Source organism: Alligator mississippiensis, chromosome 1 (assembly GCF_030867095.1).
Source record: "Alligator mississippiensis isolate rAllMis1 chromosome 1, rAllMis1, whole genome shotgun sequence".
NCBI classification, from domain to species: Eukaryota; Metazoa; Chordata; order Crocodylia; family Alligatoridae; genus Alligator; species Alligator mississippiensis.
The window spans coordinates 139446214-139467616 of record NC_081824.1 but is presented as its reverse complement, the minus strand read 5'-3'; the positions used below and the strand labels follow the sequence as shown (position 1 = coordinate 139467616).

The window sequence follows — 21403 nt, the reverse complement described above, 5'->3', positions numbered from 1 at the left end:
CTGCCGCCATGTTGACCCACGCCCACTGTTCCATCCCTTGGCTGCTGTGGTGGGCTAGCTTCTCCCCACTCTTGGGCCCACTCCTCCCCCACTGCGCATTGGGCCCAAGCCCATTCCTCCCTGTCACCGCAGCGGGTGGGGGGGAGCAGGCCCAGACCCCAAGCTGCAGGTGGAAAGTGGGGGACTGGGCCTAGAAGGGGAGAGGCATGTGGCTCCATTCCCGCCCACTTCCCACCCATCATTCTTGATAAGCAGTTGGCTAGGATGAGTGTGTGTGTGTGTGTGTGTGTGTGTGTGTGTGTGTGTGTGTGTGTGTGTGTGCGCGTGTGCGTTTGCATGTGCCTCTAGAGTCTGGGGTGGGGGGCAGATCACCGACCAGGGCAGGGTGTCCCCCAGCATCCAATTGCCAAGCCAGCAGCAAAACCGGAAGTGCACTTCCACCAACACTTCCGGTTTCATGGCTGGCGCTTCCAGGGCGTGCATGGCCGATCTCAGGTGGTACACATGCACCTGCATGCAGCCGTATGCATCGCCAGTGTGTGTGTGTATAGCGACATTGCATTTATTAATGGAAAAAACATGGATTTAGGGTTTCTTAATCAGAGAGTTTGTGATTAGAGCAAATCAGGATCCCTGATGATTATGGACTGATATGACACACTTGATTTTTTTTATTTTGTTCATGGAAAATATCACTCTTCCTTTTTTTTCCAGAATATTCCTATTGTTCATCTGACTATGTCAATCCAATATAGAACTTCTTCTAAGAGTCTTGATTTTCAGTATTTATTTGCCATCTGCACTAGCAGTATTTAAAATTAACGATGAACATACAGGGGGCATATTTTGCACCCTTGCTTGAGAATTGTTCACTGAAGTCAGTGTACAAGGTTGTTGGGAGAATGTTTCTCATCTCAGAAATGGCATCCTTAGTTGTCAGCATGAGTTGTATCAGGTCAGATGATTTGCTCTGCTTACCAGCTGTGGGAAGCTGTAGCTTTGAATACCATGGACATTTTTGTAGTTTGCTTTCAGAATCAGTTTCCTTGTCTAGTAAAAGAAAGGGAGACTCAGCTGTTGCATTCTCTTAACTGTATTTCATAAAGAGTTGTATTTGCCTACATATCTTAATTTTATTTGGTTGATAGAGCACCATCTTGCTTGGTAGGGGAGAGAAATCTGACGCCATCCTGCAAGGTTTTTCATGGAAGTGTTATTTGCCACAGCTCAATTAAGAATCGTTTTATTGGATGCAAGCTGCAGGCATTGTTCCCTCCATATGTTGTATTCAGATACCAACCCATCTATTGGAGCCGATATTCACACTGTTAACACGTCATCACAAAAACTATCGTATGAGTAGGTCAGATGACTGAGAACTATCTTACTGATGTCAGTTATACCATTCAAATTTTTATGAGCATAGTCCAGTATTTTTTGAAACTACAAATTTCTGTAGAGATTAATACAGGAGAATATTAAGCACCAGGACCTAATAAAAAGTGCTACAGCTTGTTTTTAGTTTTAGTTCTTATGAAAGTTATGGTATCTATGATTAGAATTAAAATAATGTTCAGTAAAATAATCTATTTTGTATGATTTTATTAAATGAAAACCACATTCTGAATCAGAAACCTGGTGCTCTGGTCTCTTGCCATAAGGCTTTATAAATGCAAACTTGTATATGGTTCGGCATTTTAGAAGGTGTCTAACCACGGAGGTAGGAAAAAAATATATCAGTGTTGTTTAGGTTGCTGATATGATTGAGAAGGAATATTTCATATCTAGGACACCATTTTTACATCATATATACAACCAGTCCTTTAAAGGTTTAGGTATGTATGCAGTTTTAATGGGACTATTCAAGTGCATAAAGTTAACCATGTGCTTCAGGGCCTTGTTACACACTATACCTTGAGCTGCTCAAATGTTGATTGGTGCTAACTCAAGGTGGGGACAGTTCCATCTTACAGCTAAAAAGCTTCTCTAACTGTCCCCCATCTGCACAGTTGTGACTTGCCACAACAGAGCTTGCAGCAAGGGCCTCACTAGGAGCTCCAGCTGAGAACTGCAGTATTGCCAACACTACCATGTCAAAAATCAAGAGATAAACTTAAAAATCAAGAGATTTGGCATGTAAATAATGAGATGCTATTTTTGAAGTATAAACCAATAGAGATATATTGACCATTGGTTTATAAACCCCATTAGTCACTTATTTAACTTCTAGCAGGTCAGAGTTTTATACAAAAACAATTTTACTACAACTGATAATGCTTTAGAAAAAAAAAAATTACTACCTGCTATTATGGTTGGGATGACATCTTCTGGACTGTTGTGCAATTAGCACTTTCCAGACACGGACACACTGACAGCCCTCCCCTGTGGAGGGGAAGGGGTGGGGGGAGAGGGAAGGGGTGGCGGGGCTAGATTGAGGCCCCCGTGGGAAGGGAGGGAATGGGGCAGGGGCAAATGGGGACCTGGGGGCGGGGTAGGTTGTACGATAGAGCTGTGGACAGCTCATCCACAGGCATGGCAGAGGGATTCCCATGCCACCGTGCACACCCCTGGGGGGATATGGGGGGCATCTGCCCTCCAGATTTGTGTGTGGGGAAGAGGCGGACTGTCTGCTGAGGGATGGAGCTTTGAGTCCTGCTGCCTTTGCCCTGGGAGCCACGTGCTAGCCACTTGTCCCCTACCCACATGGTGGCAGAAGGCACAAAATGGCAGCCCGTGGCTCCTGGGGTAAAGGCAGCAGGGCAGAGAGCTCCAGCCCACCTCTGCCCTGCACACAAATCCAGGAGCCACATGTTCCCCCCCCCCGCCTTGTCCAGGGCTGTGTGCAACAGCAGAGAGCTGCCCCCCCGCTTCTGGATGAACTGCCCACAGCTCTGTCACATGACCTTCCCTGACCCCGAGGCCCCATTCACCCCTGGCCCACTCCCTCCCTCCCTCCCTCCCTGCCTCACCTTGGGGGCCTCAATCTGCCCCCCCCGCCTCTTCCCCTCCACAGACTTAACTGCTGAGTGCTGCTGTATATGCACCAGAAAAAAATTACTGAGATTTGAGAGTTCTAATGCTAGATCATGAGTCAGATTTAATTTTACTTAGAAATTGTGACTTGCAACAATTTTGTGAGAGTTGGCATTATTAGAATTGCTATTACAGGGCTGGTAAGCTATGGCAGGCTTCAATCCCTGCTCTAGGTGGGGAGGGGTGAGAAGAATTGGCAGGAGGTTGATTATATGAAGCTGGGAGGTGGAAAGTTAATGGGATGGACATGGATAATGAAATGGGAGGTGGAAAGGAAAAGGGGTGGGTGATGGGTTGTGAAATGAAAGAAGTCAGCTACTGAAAGACAAAACAAAAGTAAAAAAAAAATTAAAAGAAATAAAGAGGAAGTAAATTAAAGAAGATCTCATGTTTTAATAAATTGGGGTTTAGGATTGGGGCGTGGGGGTGCTGGTCATGTTTCCTGGGGGGAGGGGAGTGCTTGGAGATGGGAGCAGTGAGGGAAGGCACTTTTCAGGGAGCTACTGCCCCTGTCCCTGCCCCAGAAAAGAATCCTCAGCTCAGGGGGACCTGATCCAGTCCCCTACTTTGTTCCTCCCCATTCCCCACAGACCCCAATCCTTGACATGTCCATGCTCTGTGACCCGGCTAGCTGGCATGTGCTCTGCATGTTGTTTGCACAGTGTTGAGCCCCTGGGAATGGGAAGGTCACCCCCTTGGGGGCAGGTGGGGGAGTTGGCCTGGTCCACACAGAACAATAGGCTGGGGGAAGGGACACTGCATCCTGGGATGCTGGAGGGCTGAAATTTGGGTGGCTCGTCTTGTCGGGAGTGCCCGCATGCTAATTGAACAGGAGCTAGGTGGCACAGATCAGAGATAAACCTGCCCTGGAGTGGTGCAACTTTAAGCCATCTAAAGTGTGCTCAAAACTAGTTTCATGTGTAAATGTGCAGACAATCCAGGAATTAAGAGTTCCAGGAGCCACCTAAACCTAATGCATAATAAGACCCTTAGTCTTTACATGATCACAGTGAATAATATTTAAAATCTACCTTCTGATGCCTGTTTTAATTATGTAAGTAAAATACATTAGTAATTAAGTCCTCGCATTCAAGCCATACAAAATCCCTTGAAATTTTGGCTCTTTTGGCTATAATTCTCCCTTACCCTACATACAGCAGGAAATGCACCTGACCCAGGCAGGATGTACGCATCTGTGTGTGCAGCAGAAGGATGGACTGCAAGAACAAATGCGTGGCCCACCCATTTTTGGCAGTCTTCACAAAGAGATCAAACAATGAATAGATTTGAAAACGGTTCTCCTACCACCCCAAGTGGCCTCTGCAGGTCAAATCTGTGGTACCACCTAGAGAAGCTTTAACTGCCAATAGTTGTGTTAAATAGAGGGCTTTGATCATCAAAGTATTAATCTAGCAGTTTTTACATGCAATAAATTCATTCCCTCACACACATTCACAAAGTACTGTTGTATGATAAACTCTCAAGTACCGTAAATAGAACAAACTGTAGACTAGCCAAAATTTCCTTGCTAAATCAGTAACCATATCTTCATAACTTTTATATTTCTGTATATTCTTTCTTTCTTTTTTCCCTCCAGGGTGGCTGACATTGTTAGCCTGTGCTCTGGGGATTTAGAGCAATATATTTCCCACAAAACTAGATGCTGTTATTCATGCAGTTTTATTTGGGAGCAAAGTAATAATGTTTATATGATGATGATATCTGGGCATTCACTAGAAATCTAATAAGCGTCTTATCTCATTTAATAAACATAGTCCAGTTGTAGTCATAATTATCAAGATATAAAGCAAGCTGAAATAAATATGAAGCTTTACATGATAATAAATGTTGTTATTCAAATAGATTTACTTGCTCTGAATTGAAATGAGGCCTCTAGTCTCTTAACAGTTAGGAGCACATCATATGGTCTTCTGCTGACTCTAATCTGGGTAGCTGCAAACTTCCTTCGCACAGCAGCCAGATTATTCTTAGTAAAGAGAGCTTGAACAGATGAAGATAATCAGATGGTTCTCCTAAATTAAATCTGTTAAGAATTCATAATAATGAATCACTATATCTGAAAGTCCTAATTTCTCCTCTGTTACTGTTCCAGTGAAACAGGAGGAATGTCTCTGTGAATGTGCTGTAGCAGCAAATTATAAAAGGAGGAATATTTGAGGTCTGAATAGTTGAGAAGCTGTGCAAACACTGGTTTACCACTGCTAACATTTCTCAGCATGTTAGCTTGGAGGCGAGTCTAAAATACTTTAGTCTCCATGTTAATTGCATTGATTAAACGTTGAACGTTCGCTCTGAGTCTTTTATTCCTTTCTAACTGCTAAGGACTAGCCCTTCCTGCTCTTTCGCTTTTGTGGACCTCAGGCTTGTTAATCATTCTGTCTCTACGTATGTCACCTTCCTTTCCCTACACCTGCTCAGCTACATTTGTTGTGCTGCAGTGAGATAGAAGAAGTGATAGTTAATACCATAGCAATGCCATTCAATTCTTGAAATCACAAAAAAGGAAGTAAAAGCAGCAGAATTCAGTTCCAAATTCCATTGTTGCTTGTAAGGTACCTGCTCTTTGAATTAGAAAATTGTTATTAGGAATTTCACAATAAAAAAAAATGAAGGTCTGGAGTGTCTTCAAGAATGGAGTCAACAAAAGGGAAAGAAGAAAGGACATCTGGACATAGTGCAAGGGGATGAGCAGAGGTCACTTTTTAAATGAAGTAGAAGAGAAAAGTTAATAGTACTTCTAAAGCAAATATCATACACATGATATTGCAGGTCCAGCTTTGTGATTAGTCAGTGGAAGTTTCTACATGGCTGGAAGAAAATACATATTGCTCCACTACATAATTACAAGGCTTACCTGCTTGCTTTATGAAAGCCTTTCAATATATATGTAGCAACAATTGGGAGAAAACAATGCCTAAGTTTAATTATTATCTCTGCCAAAAGATTAGAAAAATCACTTGACATCTGATAGGACACAGAATGGATTGTGTTACTATTCCTGCAGTGTTCATGGCTTCTGTTAAGTTTTACATGTATCAGTTTGCTATCAAAATATGCCCATGCAAAGTTTTCATGCATTAAGTTGGAATTAACTTGTGCAAGAGCCAGGAACGTGGGCTGACAGTTATAGTATAAATACTTTGACCATAGGGCATAGCATGTATTTCCTTGCAAATGAATGTGTTTATCATTTTTCATCATTGTTTCTGGGTTAGTCTTTGTTGCTCAGCTTCTTGAGATAAGTGGCTTCTTGCAAACTTAATCTATTTGCAGTTAAGTGCAGCAAGTGGCTGGTACACATTAGAATGGCAGCAGAAGCTTTGTTTGTAATGTGGTGCAGAGTAAGTCCTCCTGGACAGGTAGTGTCCAGGAAATGCAGCATCCCACAAGAAGTCAGGGTGAAGTAAGTAGGAACTTCTGGGTGAGAACAGGAGCAGACCAGCCATAAAACCCTTGCAAGGGCAATAATAAAAACTGTTACCTCTTACTGTATACTGTTGTATACAAGTTTCTGTATACAATAAAGAGTTGTTTCCATATTACAAGCCTCAAGTTACTATGTGCATCATTGGGTTGAGAAGCCTCTCCACATTGGCGCTGCAGGAGCAGAGACTGGCATGCTAGAGCAGCATATAGTAACAAAAAGGAAGTCTTGCCCAGTGAGCTCTTTTAGCACTTCTGCATTATTTGAATTTCTTTTTGTCTGTTTGATGCAAGGTATAAAAGAGCATGCTGATGGGACCACCTAGTGCCTAGCACACCAGACTGGACTAGTGTGCACAAGGCTGGAGGGGGTACTCTCCAAAGAAATGTAAGCCATTGGCGCTGGACTCGGCTTAGTTTTAGCATTCTCTCAATGACATGTATTCTGGTTTTGGACTCTCTTGTGGACCAAGAATTATTTCTTACATTACTAAAAAAATCTTTTTGCATTAATGTTTGTCCCTCAGTTGGGTCATTTGCTCAACAGTTTAATGATTTATGTCTCTCATGTATATATTACTAGGTACAAAAATGTGTTTTAATGATATTCTACTGCATATTGTTCACTGGGGAAGAATATAAAGCAGGGAAAATACATAGCATTAAATACATGGATAGTTTCCAGCCTTCTAAATGATTCAGACTATTTGATGAATCACTGAATGCTATTGCTGACCTCTGTTTCTGACCTTTCTGTGATTTCACAGGTCAACAACTCAATCTAACCATTGCATTTTGAATAATTTGTCATTGGAGAGTTCTAGAACATCTCTTCTTTTTCCATTATTTTTTCAAAGCGATGATTGAAAATGACCAAAAGGCAGCTGCCGTTTTAAAATAAACTTAAATCTTTGATCCTGCTGGCAAGCTGACCTAGTTTAATCAAGTATTTTTCCATAGTTTCTGAATCCCTTATTGTTCTTTTTGTGTTTGGCATTGACCTCAACTGAAACTGACTTTGCTCTCCCCGCAAAAGTAAACCCAAACCAAATAACCAAATGAATACATAAATAATACATGTATCATCACTAAATCAAACTATAACTGAACCTTTTAAAATGTTTTCTTATTTGTTGATATTCCTGTCTTCTTTATACTTTGGTTTTGTTCTGCTGGGTTCTGTTTTACTCTCTGAACAAATATTCATTGCACACATTTTAATCTGCAGCATTCTTTAACAGCCATGTGACTGCTTAGAGAGGGGCAGACACTTTAAGCTTGAAATCAGGAGGCTTTTTCTTCTCACAATATGCTCTGATTAACTAATAATTATACTGAACTAGTAATTATAAACACTATAATGTGCAATGTGTTTCAGCAGTGCGACTGATTGGCTGATTTGCAGTTTGATAGATATTTCTAAAGTTTAGGAAAGAACAAAACAAAAATTGCATCTCAAAGTGCTTATCTCATTTGAAATTATGTTTTTATTTTGGCACAGTTATAGCAATGACATTTAGTATTGCTATTACTAAACAAGTGTCAACATACTGACTTGTATTTTCAAGGGTGTATAACTTTTGCTGTTTCCTAAAATGGAGAACTCTGCTAAAGATCTTAATGACACAGTATATTTTCAAATATATTATATAATTATTAATAATAATACTTCTGTATTTTCATGCTATAGTCCTTTCCTCTGAAGGGGCACATATTAACTCCCTAAGCTTGAATAAGAGATACTAGCTCCATTTTACAGGTGAGAAACTGAGAAAATTTGTGATTTGCCCAAAGCCAGATAGCCTGTCAATGACAGACAGAAACAGAATCAATATATTCTGGCTTTTACTCCTTGTTGTAGACTACCTTGTCTCCCAAATGGTTTGATCTAACTCCTCTTCGAGAAAATTGAGAGACTACTATTGACTTCAGGTTCAAGTTATACTGGGTTATAACCTATCAAAGCAAGGAATATTTATGATTTGTTTCTGGGTGATGTTTTATATGTACAATCAGAGAGTTGTAACTGTTGTAAATCAGCAGTAATTCAGGGTTTGTCTTCACAAGAAAGTTAGGGCACAGGAAACTACAGGGTAAAATTGCAGCCCATTAGCTGCTCTTCCTTAGTTCCCTGTGCAGATGGTCCCAGTGAGCACTGAGTGGGAGCTTAAGCCTCTTTTAGATGGGGGAAGCTACCTCATTCAAAGATGCTAAGAAAGTCCACAGAGCTTTAGTACTGAGTAGCTAGTGCACTTTGAAGTCAGAGGGTGTGCCTACATGAGACATTTACTGCGGAATTGACTAGTTACACAGTAAAACATCACTGTCTACACATGCAATGCTATTAGGATGGAGTAAACTAATTAACTCCACTGTAGGATAGTACTGCCAGACACGAGTACCGTGACTTTAGCAAAGCTTTTGATACCGTCTCCCACAGCATTCTTGCAAGCAAGCTAAAGAAGTATGGGTTGAATGAATGTACTGTAAGGTAGGTAGAAAGCTGGCTGGATTGTCAGGCTCAATGGGTACTAATCAATCGCTCAATGTCTACTGCCTCAATGGCAGCCAGTATCAAGTGGAGTGCCCCAGGGATCAGTCCTGGGGCTGGTTTTGTTTAATATCTTTATTAATGATCTGGAAGAGAGGATGGATTGCACCCTCAGCAAGTTCATGAATGACACCAAGTTGGGGTGTGTAGTAGATACGCTGGAGGGTAGGACTAGGATTCAGCATGACAGAAAGATTGGAGGATTGGGCCAAAAGAAATCTCATCAGGTTCAATAAGGACAAGAGCAAAGTCCTGCACTTAGTACAGAAGAATCCCATGCACCATGACAGCCTGGGGACTGACTGGCTAAGCAGCAGCTCTGCAGAAAAGGACCTTGGGGTTACAGTGGACAATAAGATGGATATGAACCAGAAGCATGCCCTTGTTTCCAAGAAGGCTAACAACATTCTGGGCTACATTGGTAGGATTGTTGCCAGCAGGTCAAGGGAAGTGATTATTCCCCACTATTCAGCACTGGTGAGGTCACATCTGGAGTACTGTGTTCAGTGTTGGGCCCCCACTACAGAAAGGGTGTGGACAAATTGGAGAGTGTCCAGCAGAAGGCAACAAAAAAGGTGAGGGGGCTGGGACAGACTAAGGGAACTGGGCTTATTTAGTCTAGAGAAGAGAAGACTGAGAGGGGATTCAATAGCAGCCTTCAACTACCTGGAGTGGGGTTCAAAAGAGGATGGAGCTAGATTGCTCCTAGTGGTGGCAGATGACAGAACAAGGAGCAATGGTCTCAAGTTGCAGCAAGAGAAGTTTAGGTTAGATAGTAGGAAGAATTTTCTCATGAGGATGTTAGGAAAACACTGGAACAGGTTACCTATTACAAATTACCCATTACAGGTTACCCAGAGAGGTTGTGGATTCTCTATCCTTGGAAGTTTTTAAGACCTGTCTAGACAAAGCTTTGGCAAGGGTGATCTAGTTGGGGCCGGTCCTGCTTTGTGCAGCAGTTTGGAGTAGATGACATCCTGAGATCGCTTCCAACCCTAATTTTCTATGATTCCTCAATTCTATTTCCCTGAATCTCCCTGAATTACTCTTATAACCAGCATTTTGTGTGTGCTGTCTTTCATCCTGCTTTATATTTGTCTGAATTGGGAAACACTGTTGCAAACACATTTTTCTAAGTGTTGAGGGAAATATTTTGCTGGATTATCTCTATTGACTTCGATGGAGTAACCCCAGTAGAAAATTTGTCCTGTAATATTAACTACTCATAAGGTTGTGATAATAAGTATTATGATGGTTAATATGTGATTGTAGGGCCATGGCTTTCCATGGTAAGATTTTTTTGTGTGGGTATCTTGGGACTGATTCTTCTCTCACTTACACTGGTATATAACTCCTTTGACTTTGAGAGAAGAATTAAGGCCCTGGGACCCAGCACCACTGAATTCAATTTGAGTTTTACTATCCATGAGCAGATAGGTTAGTTATGTTAGGCTGATATCAGGTAAAAGGTAGGGTAGTTTTGAACCTTATAAACTAACTAAATCAGAACTACATCTCCTTCTATACATCTCTATATGTCTCTGTTTCAGTTAGTCTATAAGGTGCAAATCAAACCTGCCTTGAATTTATTAACATCTTTATTAGAAACAGAATCAAAGATTTTTAAAAACTTTGTGCAGCTCATGTTCATTTTCCTCTCCCTTTTAGATTATGTTAAAGATCTGTAAATCACTGTGTTTAAAAGGTTATGATGTACAATATAATGTATATATTTATTCACTAATTTCAAACTAGCTAGCCTAGGCACTGATATCACTTTTAAACATTCTTACACTACTTAAATTTGGTTAGAAGTATGATGATATTTAAGGTATGGATGTTATCTTTTTTTTCTTATCTGTGGTCTGCTTACATATGTATGTGCACATCCTTCATTTTTATTTCATAGGTTACAATTCATTGTCTGTTCTTTGAATCATAAATATTTTTGAAAATAAAATAAAATTCTGAACTTTAAATTGAATTGTTCCAAATGACTGAAGATATATTTGTATGTGTCCTTTATTAGATAGTGTTATATGAAGGAAGTAATTCTTTAATAAAAATTGTTTGGAAGAAATGTAATATTTTTTTAGTTGAAGTTTTTGTTTCTTCTTTGTTTTTATTTTAACCGTACATGTAATGCAATTGTTTCCATGCAACATGGTGCAGAAAAGACCATTCAAGATTTTCTGTTGGTTTACTTCTATAAATTCCTTTTTTCCTTCAGCAACATAATTAGATGAGAAATCATAAAAATAATTTTAAAACTCTCCAGTATGACAGTAATCCTTCATGTACGGTTTTAATTACTTATGTGGTATTTAAGTTAGGGAGAAATGCTGCTGATGTATGTCATAGAACTGAAGCAATTCTCCTGCTGGCTTAATGTAAATGTTATCAAAATCCATGTGAAAGGCCCTTGTGAGCAGATGCATGTTTCAATAAAACAGAAACCACATGATGTTTAAATGGTTAAATAGTAAAATATAAGAATGCCACTTAACCTTTTCTCAATCTGTACTCCAGTGAGTCTAACAATATCACCCTGCTTCAAACTATCTTCTAATATTTTTCCCATTTTTACATGATCAGCTGCAGACTGAGATGAACATTGTTCAGGCAGAAGATGGGCCCTCTGTAGCTTTTTCATCATAATTAAGAAAGTCCCTGGCTGAACTCTTAGCAATGAAAATATACTGTTGAGAGTTTGACGGCTGTTCAGAACACTAGCCTCAGAATGAAAAGGCTATATTTTCTATGAATGACTAAGTTTTAAAGATGGATGTTGTCTTTTTGGTAATTTTAGAACCTTTGCTTGTATTTTGTTTTGTGTAAATTAATAAACTTCTTGTTTAGCAACATTCTAGCTAAGGGGCAGGGATGGTGGGAGGAAAACAAGAAAAAAGGTATAGTTAATTGCCAAATGGATTTAAAACCTTGTATATATGTTGATTTTATTTTAAAGGGTCCATCTTGCTGGGAGGATGTGCTGATTCCAAACAGAATAACTGGTGTTTGCCAATCCCCAAACTGCAGTGGTAATGTAGCGGTAAGATTGTTATCTTGTTTCTCCGAACCTCTGAATAATTTGTCTCAACAGACCTAACCACATTAGAACAATAAGATTAAAATATAAATTGTAAATTGATACAGATTGTACATTTAAATTGAATTAATTAGTAACACACATAGCAAACAGGAAAGATCTCAATCGGTTACTGCTCAGATAATAACATTTTCTCCTTCAGGAGGGATATGAAATCTGTTGAAATAGTGATGCTAGTGTACAAATATGGGACTTAAATAATGAATGAATTTAAACACTCAGATCAGTACTTGGTTTGTAGATGGCTGGCTTTTACAGCCATATGTTCATACATGGTCCAATTATATTTTTAAAGATTTCTTGGCATGTCAGGTCTCCTGCATCTGATCATGTTGGGCTTTAGCCATAAGTCTGCACCTTCAAAGTGTTTTTTTTTTTTTTCTTTTTGACCCGTCTTTTACTACTTCTTGAACTATTATTCAGGTACGGCCTCAGTTAAGTGACATTCATAGAAGGTCAGAGCTAGCAGTGGCACAAGCATTTCAAAATGTTGAAGGTTAAGTACATATTCAAAAAGCCCGAAGTAGAATTCATCAAATTTATGTGGGTTTCCGTAAGTGGCTTAGGTTGGTTTGGGAGTAAACAGAACACACCTTCATCTTTTGGTGGGAAGGCACACAGGCTGCCTGCGCAGGCTGAGACCATCAGGTTGGCTGCACCCAAGGCCAACCCCCCATCAGGTGTGCAGGAGCCCACATACCCAGGTACCCCCATACCCTCCCAAGAGTGGGCACAGCCACAGAGAGTCTGACTAGGCTGCAGGGCATGGCAAGCACCACTTCCTCCTTGTCCCCCCCATTGTCATCAGCTACAGCATGTCAACTGCAGTTAGGCAGTGGAGATACCCATACTTGCCCATCCCCTGCAGCTCAGTCATGCTGCCTGGGGTTGTGCCTGCTTATGGAGGGCATGGGGGTCCTGGATGGTCACCCAGGGACCCCCAGAACCTCAGGAACTGACACAGCCCTAGGGAATCTGACTGGACTACAGCACATGGCTGAGAACCCCTTCCCTCAGCCCTCCCCCTCCCCATCATAGTCAGCCACTGTGTTGACTTAGCTCTGTGAGATCCAAGGGGCAGGATAGGCTGTGCACTTGGCTAGAAAAGATGAATGAAGGGCAAGTGGTAGCATGCCTCCCTGTGAGAGGGGGCTAGCAAAAGGATGTGTGAGTGTCTGGGGTGCCAGCAGATAGCAATCAAACAAATCAATAGGGGACCTGGTACAGAAGTTGGATTCCACAGTCTAACCTAAATTGATTAAGTTTGAATGCACATTGATCCAGGTCTGTCCTAGACCAGATTCCACCATTTTTAAACTAGTTTGTGTGCACTGAACTTCTGTATTGTTACGAGAACTTATACTGGTAAAAGTGTAATGTCTGTTCCTGGCCAAAAAGTGAGTGTTTTATTGCTTGCATTACTGGCCCATGTTTGTATCTTTTTATATGTGGAAATTAATGATGCTTCACATTTGCTTTCCTTTACACCAGGGCTATCCATTTGATGGGCCGTGATTCACATATGGTCTGTGATGAGCCAGTGTGTCACCCACAAGTGGTAAACATGTGGCCCATAGGCCCCCCTGCAACTGCCTTTCCCATTGTTAGATGGCATGGGGCCATGTATCACTGGTGCTGCCATGCAGCAGGGAAGAATTCTTGGGTGTGCCCCTACATTATATGCCTCATGTTTTGTGCAGCCCAAGGGACATGAAGCCCAGGCTGCACCAAAGTTGGACAGCCTTGTTTTAAACTATTCTTCCAGAGAAGACTTAGAGACCAGTAGTATCCTGCATTAGCTGAAGAACAACTCTGTACCTTGTCCAAGACCCTTTGCTTAGGGCATACACTAATCTAAGACAGAATAGAAAAACAAAACAGTTCCCCTGCTCTCTGCATTTAACAGGGGGTTCAAAATGAGCCTTGATTTCCTATAAATGTTAGCTGACCTTGTGGTGGGACAGTAAGGGGCACTACTATGCTGAGCTACTCACCTCACTGTGCCAGACCCAAAACCAACCTTCAGGACTCTTCCCTGCAGTGCCTACATCTGGCTGTCCCCCTTCCTGGAGCACACCCACAAACCTGGGGTAAAGCTGCCACCACCCGGGTGCTGGTCTCTGTTAGGGCTCTGTGCAGCCCAGGGTACACAGACCCTGCAGACTGCGGGTGTCCTTTGCCCACTGGTAGTATTTCTGAGTGCTCCTTATAGCCTGGAGCCTCCCAAGATAATCTCAAGTAGGAGAGAATTAGTTAATAATCAGCTGAATTCTCTCTCCCCTCAGGCACTCACAGCCAGGCATGCTGAGCCAGATAGCTTTTTATTGATCAGAGGGAGAGAATCAGGGAGGGATAGAACTAAGGACATTTAAGAGAAACCCAAAACACCTTGAGCAATACAGAATAAATTGAGCCTCATCAAATATTGAGTTCAGTGACCCTTTTAACACATGGCTAAATACTTAGTTTTAATCTAGTAGCTAGATTCCAGATTTCTACTTACAAATCATCCAGAGAGTCTATCTCTCATGGCGGCACATTCTTCTGTGTGTTTGTTCCCAAAATGACTGCCTGTCCCCTTCCCAAAATGCCTGCTGCAGGACAAAGGAAGAGTGAGCTCCCTGCTCCCTTAGAAATTTGTTTCATCCCAGTCACCTAGGTGACCAGGTTGACCAAAACCAAAAAGTGTGAAAAAACAGCGGGCTGGGCTGTCTCAATACAGAGGTGACCCAGACTGAGGAGGGTTTCTTCACAGACCCCTTTCCAGCTAAATCTGAAAACTGATCCGAGTTGGCTGGCTCCATAGCTTCTGACCTTTATAGGGCCTACCTTACCCCTTGGAACTTGCCCAGCCTCAGGGAAAGTCCTATGGGTTATACCCTTGCTAGGACACAGTATTTTCTAAGGGAGATATCTCATCCTCCATAGTATCCAACTTCTCATTCTTCTGTGCCAGGCACTAGATCAGAAGGATGATTTTGGTGTGAAACTTTATTGCCTTCTCCTTCAGAGTTAAGTTATGCAGCTCATGATTTGCTTCCTTCCTCCCAAAACCAACACTTCCATTTCCAAAATCTGGATTGTCAAAACCTCATCTTTTGAGGAATGCCTTTCTTCTAGCTCCTACCAATTGTCATTGTTCATAGAATCCCTCCTACCTATTACCATCGGCTATCAAAACAATGTGCCTTTAATATGTGTCTCACTGTCACAGGGCACTAAGGCAGCATAAACTGCCTGGGGAGAGAGCCCAAACAGAAAGACAGAAGCCCAGGTGCAGGTTACCAGGGCAACAAGCCAGAGGGCAAATTAGCCTGCACCTGCACATGGTCAGCTGACTAGAAGGGCAGAGCCCTGGGCCCATATAAACCCCAGGCTGGAATTAGAGAAGGTAGATCCCTGCTAGCAGCCAGAGGGGAAGGGCCCAGTGATGCAGCAAGTGCTTGATATGCTACACCTAGGGCTAATGGGGCTCCAGGAACTCTGCAGGTACCCTTGCCTACTAGACATTTAGTGCCGGGGATGAAGTTTGATGCTTTTAAAGGGGCAGAGCACACCCTGGTCTTTTGTTTTATGTTATAGCCCAGGGGCTTATGTTTGTTTGCTGTTTATAACACTAGTGGTTTGGGTGAGGCTATTTGGGGAAGGAGGAGGCCTCATTGGGGGCCCAGTGTAGCATGGGGACCCCAGTGCCAGAGAGGGTGTGGCATTTGGGGCACAGAGACAGGGCTGTGGAGAGCCCAGTGAGAACAAGGGCCTGAGTTGTAGCGAGGCCTGGAAGAAACTATGATGCCCCAAGTCTCGTAGATGGTATTGCCATGAAGGGGAGGTTTGGAGCCACTCATATAGCCCATAAGACTGGGGTGTCCAGGGACATCTATTTTGAAATGGGACCCACAAGGGGTCCGGGACCCACAGGGTTCAGGGAAGTCCATCAGGACCATGCCCAAGTAGGCTTAAAGGCAGCCTCCCTACTCATTACAATTGCATCAAGATGTGGCAGAAGAGAAAAGAGGGTGCCTATCAGACCAAATTGGCACAGTCGATACCCTAGGGTATCGTGGTCATCCTTAGAGACCCCATCCCGTGACACTCACCATTCCAGATCTGAGCTGATCCACACTTTATAACCGTCCTTTCTCTATGGTGATCAGACATGCTTTACATGTTGCTCAGGAAGTGAACCTTATATAAGCATCTCAGATTCTCCTGCTTGACTGAGATAGTATCTCATATAATTGTACTCCATGGATGGTTCTCTTAACGTGACTAGGTTTGTTTGATCTTGGGAATGGTACCAGGATTTTCTGAGTGTGCCGCTACGGTAACTTCCTAAATTTGGTAACTGACTGAGGAGCTGATAAACCTTCTGAAACCCTACATCTAGGACTATACAGAAATTTCTCTCCTTCAGCATTTCCCCAAGCTTCCCCAGTTCAGAGTGTCATCTTCTTCTTGCCTTCCATACTGGGATACTCCTGGTCCATCATGCATCTCCTCTTTTTTTTCAGCCTCAGGTTGATATTCCAGGTCTAGGAAGCTACTCATTCCCCTTGGCTTCTAAGTTGATTTCCATTGTATGTAAAATCTATGTGCACCTGAATAACTTCACCCATTGATGAAATTCATCCACTTACAGGAGGAAAGGGGAATGGCAGCACTTTAACAGTAAATAAAAACACTGTACAGTAGTTGAGGACTGGCTGAATCCTTGCCCACATAGCCTAGTAATGGTTTAAGTTTTCATTAAAAATTATGTGAAACATAAAGGTGAAACTTTAAACCATGTGAAAGATCTTTTGTTTGAGTTTCTCCTTCTTAAACCCATTGGCAAAATTCAGGTAGTGCAACACACAAACAGGAAATCTGCTTGTGTCCCTGCAAAGGAGAAAAAAATGTAAACTCTTTACATGCTGAAACCATCATTCTTGGAATCTTCAGACGATAAGGTTACATTTTATAACATAGTAATTGTCATTGTATTGTGGTTACAGAGCAGTTAGAAGATAATTATACTGTGGTTATGCTTTCTGATATGTATAATTATGCCTAATTTATATAACTTATGATGCACAGAGAAATGTGTGTTCTTGGCAAAAGGGATAGCTGTCACCAAGAGAGGGATATTGTTTTAATATCAACCCCAATATCACTGTTAGTTCCCAAAGCGATCTAAGCAACTATAAGGCCTGATTTGTATTGTCTAAAGGCCTGTATAAAGTAATCAGCCACATGGATTTTAACTGATCCCTGCCCATCCGATATCTTCTGTGTTCACTTCTGCACAACCATAAAACACTCATCTGTTTGACTCCTACTTGCTTGTATGGGAACATTTTCTCCTTCTACCTGAGGGCTCTTCAGCTTTTAGTGACCTCCTACATGGATCAGCAAGCCAGGTGGTATCACTGAAGTTCCATTTCCCATTCAGATAACAGGAAATGGCTGTTAATGGCTTCAATCTCTGCCATCATCCCCATGGGGCCAGAAGTGAGAAATTAGGGATTGTGCTCTAGTTAATGGGTAGGCTATATCTGGAATGTAGGGTCCATACCTACAGATGAGGGCCATCTAGTTTATTAGTGCCCAAACTGGACAAAATGTAGTTTAATCTAAACTTACTTTTAGGTTGTGTCATTTGATAAGAAAAGTTCTTTTGAGGCATGCATAAGAACAGCAAAGGAAATAAAAGTTAGAGTTTCACAAAGAAAGCAGGGAAAATATGCCAGAGTCTTCCTTTTACCCAGAAGCCCAGAGTGTGGAGGACCTTTTCTGGACATGAGTGACCTAGGTTCAGTTCCCACTTTATACTGAAGAAATTTTAGTTCCGCATCTCCTACCTCCAGAGAGATGTGCTATAACCACGTGGTTGTAGGCTGTGTTGGGGAAAGGTCTCTCTCAGTTGTTTCTGCTTGATGTGTCCTGGTTTGTATAAATAGTGATGCATTCAGAGAGTGGAACTCGAGTCAGACTTCCTAGTCAATGTTTAAGCATCAGATTAGAAATAAATTTTCTCTCTGTCTGAATGACTATTTAGGTATTTTATACAATGTTGAACAATTTAAATAAGAGGGATTATAAGAGACTCCCCTCAGAATACCCCGTATCCTCGCAGCCAGGATGTTCATCTTGGAGGTGGGAAACTCCCAGTTTAAATCCAATATGTACTTTATTTTGCGCAAGAATTGAATCAAGGTCATCCACCCTTACTGCAATTTTGTAAACAACTAGCTGTGATTTTTTTTTTTTTTTTTTTTTTTTTCCCTATCTGTAACTCTTTGGCGAGTTCAACCTGAATTCACAAACAGATTCTGAAGGACCAAAGCCACATCTGGCATTTTTTGTATTTGCTGAAAGATTTTTGTTCAGCTATAGAACAAGCCTATTTCTATTTGCTGAGACTTCCTGTAAGTGCATGAAAACAATTAGGGTTGGTTACAATATGGCAACATCTACACTAGTAAATGAATGTAGGAGTCTTGAGCATTTAGTGCTGTGACTACAGCTTCGATTTGTACCAGCAGAAGGAAGGAAGGTTAATCTGAGTCTAATGACTCATAGGGCTACTTTAGCTCATTTATTCTGGCGTATTTTAGCTATTTCCTTAGCTAGCAGCACACAAGGGAGTGATGTGACTAGCATGGCACATCTGACTCTTCAGCCAGAATGTCCTGCTATTCATTTACGGTGAGATCAACTGGGAGCAACCTTTGTCATGAACTCAGGGAAAAGTTTGAATTTATGCCTCCAGAGCTGTAGTGAGATACCTTAACCATTCTGCCAGCATCCTGACAGCAGAAAATGGTATTCCATATCTCATCCCTAATCATTCTGGCTCTCATCAACAGTCCTCTGAGATACCAAGTTCTGGTAAAATTTGGTTCTGAAATAATTCATATTTTAGGGGTTGCTGGATTGAACACAAGTTTTAAATTTGTCACAAATTTATGAGATATTAAGAGGAAGATTGGAATTTCACACAGGAAAACTGGCAGATGTAAAAATTTAGCAATAGCAATAGGCTGAATTTAGTAATACAAAATGTAAGCTCATGCACTTATGAACAACAACAAAAACTGCTGTAAATTACTACCTCATCAGTGGGAAAACGACTAAGGTAAAAAAGGAGTTTGGGTGTATCATTCAGTCATAGGATGACTATGAACCACCAGGATGCTCTGGATTTGAAAAAGGCAAATTTGGTCCTGGGATGCACCAAGTTAAGTATTTCTTGAAGAGAAAAGAAGGATTAATGCATGGTGTGATCTCATCTGGAATCTCATGCATCATTCTGGTTACCCATGTTTGATACAGATGAATCCAAATTAGAATAGGTAGAAAAGATGGATGATCAGAGGCAATGGGGAGTCTATCATGTGTGGAGATAGTCTAGCTTGTTTAGCCAAGCAAAAACTTATGAAAACTTTCATGGTCAATAGTACATGCATTGCTGTATCATCAGTATAGATCTTATTCTGATTGTGTACTTCTGAATGCTATTATGGAAAAGGAAAGTAGTTTTTCCTCACTGCCTCTCTTTGATATAACTTCTGCTGCAAGTGTGCCTCCTTTCTTTGTTCCTTATGATGGATGAGTGCTAAAGAATGTTAAATATATTCTTGTTTACAATTATCAAAAACAGCAAATTTGTCCTTTAAAAAAAAATAGAGCAAACATCTGACTTCCCCCCCTCCACCCATAGGCATAAGCGTAATTTTGTATAAAATATTTTTTATCAACTTTCATGATTTACAAATTCCAGTTTGTGTCATATCTTTAAGATGTACTGTGTTCTCTTCATTATACTAATTTGAAGATATCTTAATGCAAAACTAGTCTCTTGCCAGAAATTAGGGCCTTTAATTTTCATAGATGGAAGTATGGAAATGCAGTAATTGACAACATTCAAAAGCAATAGATATCAGAAGATCAATTTAAAGTTAAGCATATTTTTAAATTATTGCCAAAAGTTATAATGAACAGCTTAATGATATATGCATTGTAATTCAGGATGTGTGTTGCAATGTACTCTCAGAGATGAATGTTACTTGATTAGTCTATATTGAGCAAGTGAGCCATGAAAACTTAACTGAACTTAAATTTTCATATGATTTACTGTATAGTGTCCTTTGTTTAAATGCATAGCCTTGGGCCTGAAAAAAGGCAGTGCACTCAACCCAGACTATGCATTTATCTAAACTTAATGCAAAGAGTACTTTCTAAGTTCACAACCTTATTAAGGCTGTGGTACTAGTCAGCACAAACTGATTAACTCCACCCATTTTCAAGGCTTTCAATTGTTATTTTGAGGCTGCTGTTAGAAGTGTTGAAAATGAAAGGAGCTAGTGAATTTCAGGACTACTATTCTATTTCCCTGAATTGAAGATGACCTAAATTTAAGATGAGCCCCCCAATAATTAGATGTTCTATATGGAAAATGTATAACTTTGTTATAATGTTCTAAGTATAGAATTTAATTATTGGAGGGTTGTCTTAAATATGTCCACCACACTGCTACAGAAGGGAAAGCAGCAGCAGGGGGCATGTAGCTGTCCCCCACCTGCAAAACCCCACTTCTTCCCCCCACATAGCCTGCCTACCCCTCTGACACTTACACCCCCATGCTGCCAGCCACCCTATGGCCTCTGCTCCTTCTCCCCACCCCCCTTTTCTGTAAGACACAACTCCAGCTTGATTCCCTCCCAGATCATGGACCATGTGGAAATTTGGCTTCTGCCCAGACATGCAGCAGCAGCATTGCCACTGCTGTTTTGCTAGGCAGGGAATAGAGTTTCCATATTTTCCATGCTGGGGTGGGAATTGAGCCAGAGCTGGAACTGTGCAACAATAAGGGGGACTGGGGCATGGGCAGAGACTACAGAGGGCAGGTGGGGGTGGGAGGCAAGTGGCAGGTGTCTGCTCTGGCTCTGACTCTAGTCCCAACCCAGTTTCAGGTGCAGAGTCAGAGCCACAGCAGCTGCCTGCCCCCTCCTCTGCTTTGTACTCAAATCCAAGACAAAGGGCTCTTTTCCTCATGCTGACTGGATAGGGGCCACCTCATCTTGGATTCAAGTAAACATGGTAATACCACAGTACAGATGTTTATTAATAAGCATCACTTACAGTGCTGTGGTATTAGAAGCTCTAAACCTGACTAGCTCCTGTCATTTTTAAGGCTTCCAATGATCAGTTTTGGGGCTGCTGTTAGAAGCCCTGAAAGAAAGGGAAAGTACCAGTGTGAAATTGCCCTCTCATTTCCAAGACTC

At 41.5% G+C, this 21403-nt stretch overlaps 1 protein-coding gene across 2 annotated transcripts in view; it reads left to right on the top strand.

Annotated features, from left to right (window-relative positions):
• The window catches only part of PRKN (parkin RBR E3 ubiquitin protein ligase), a 1451839-nt gene that overhangs the window by 697677 nt on the left and 732759 nt on the right, over positions 1 to 21403 (top strand). For both annotated transcript variants that reach the window (XM_059714743.1, XM_019479720.2), the window contains exon 5: positions 11997 to 12080. In XM_059714743.1, the coding sequence (XP_059570726.1) occupies positions 11997 to 12080 (84 nt within the window). The remainder of the gene's footprint in view (positions 1 to 11996; positions 12081 to 21403) is intronic.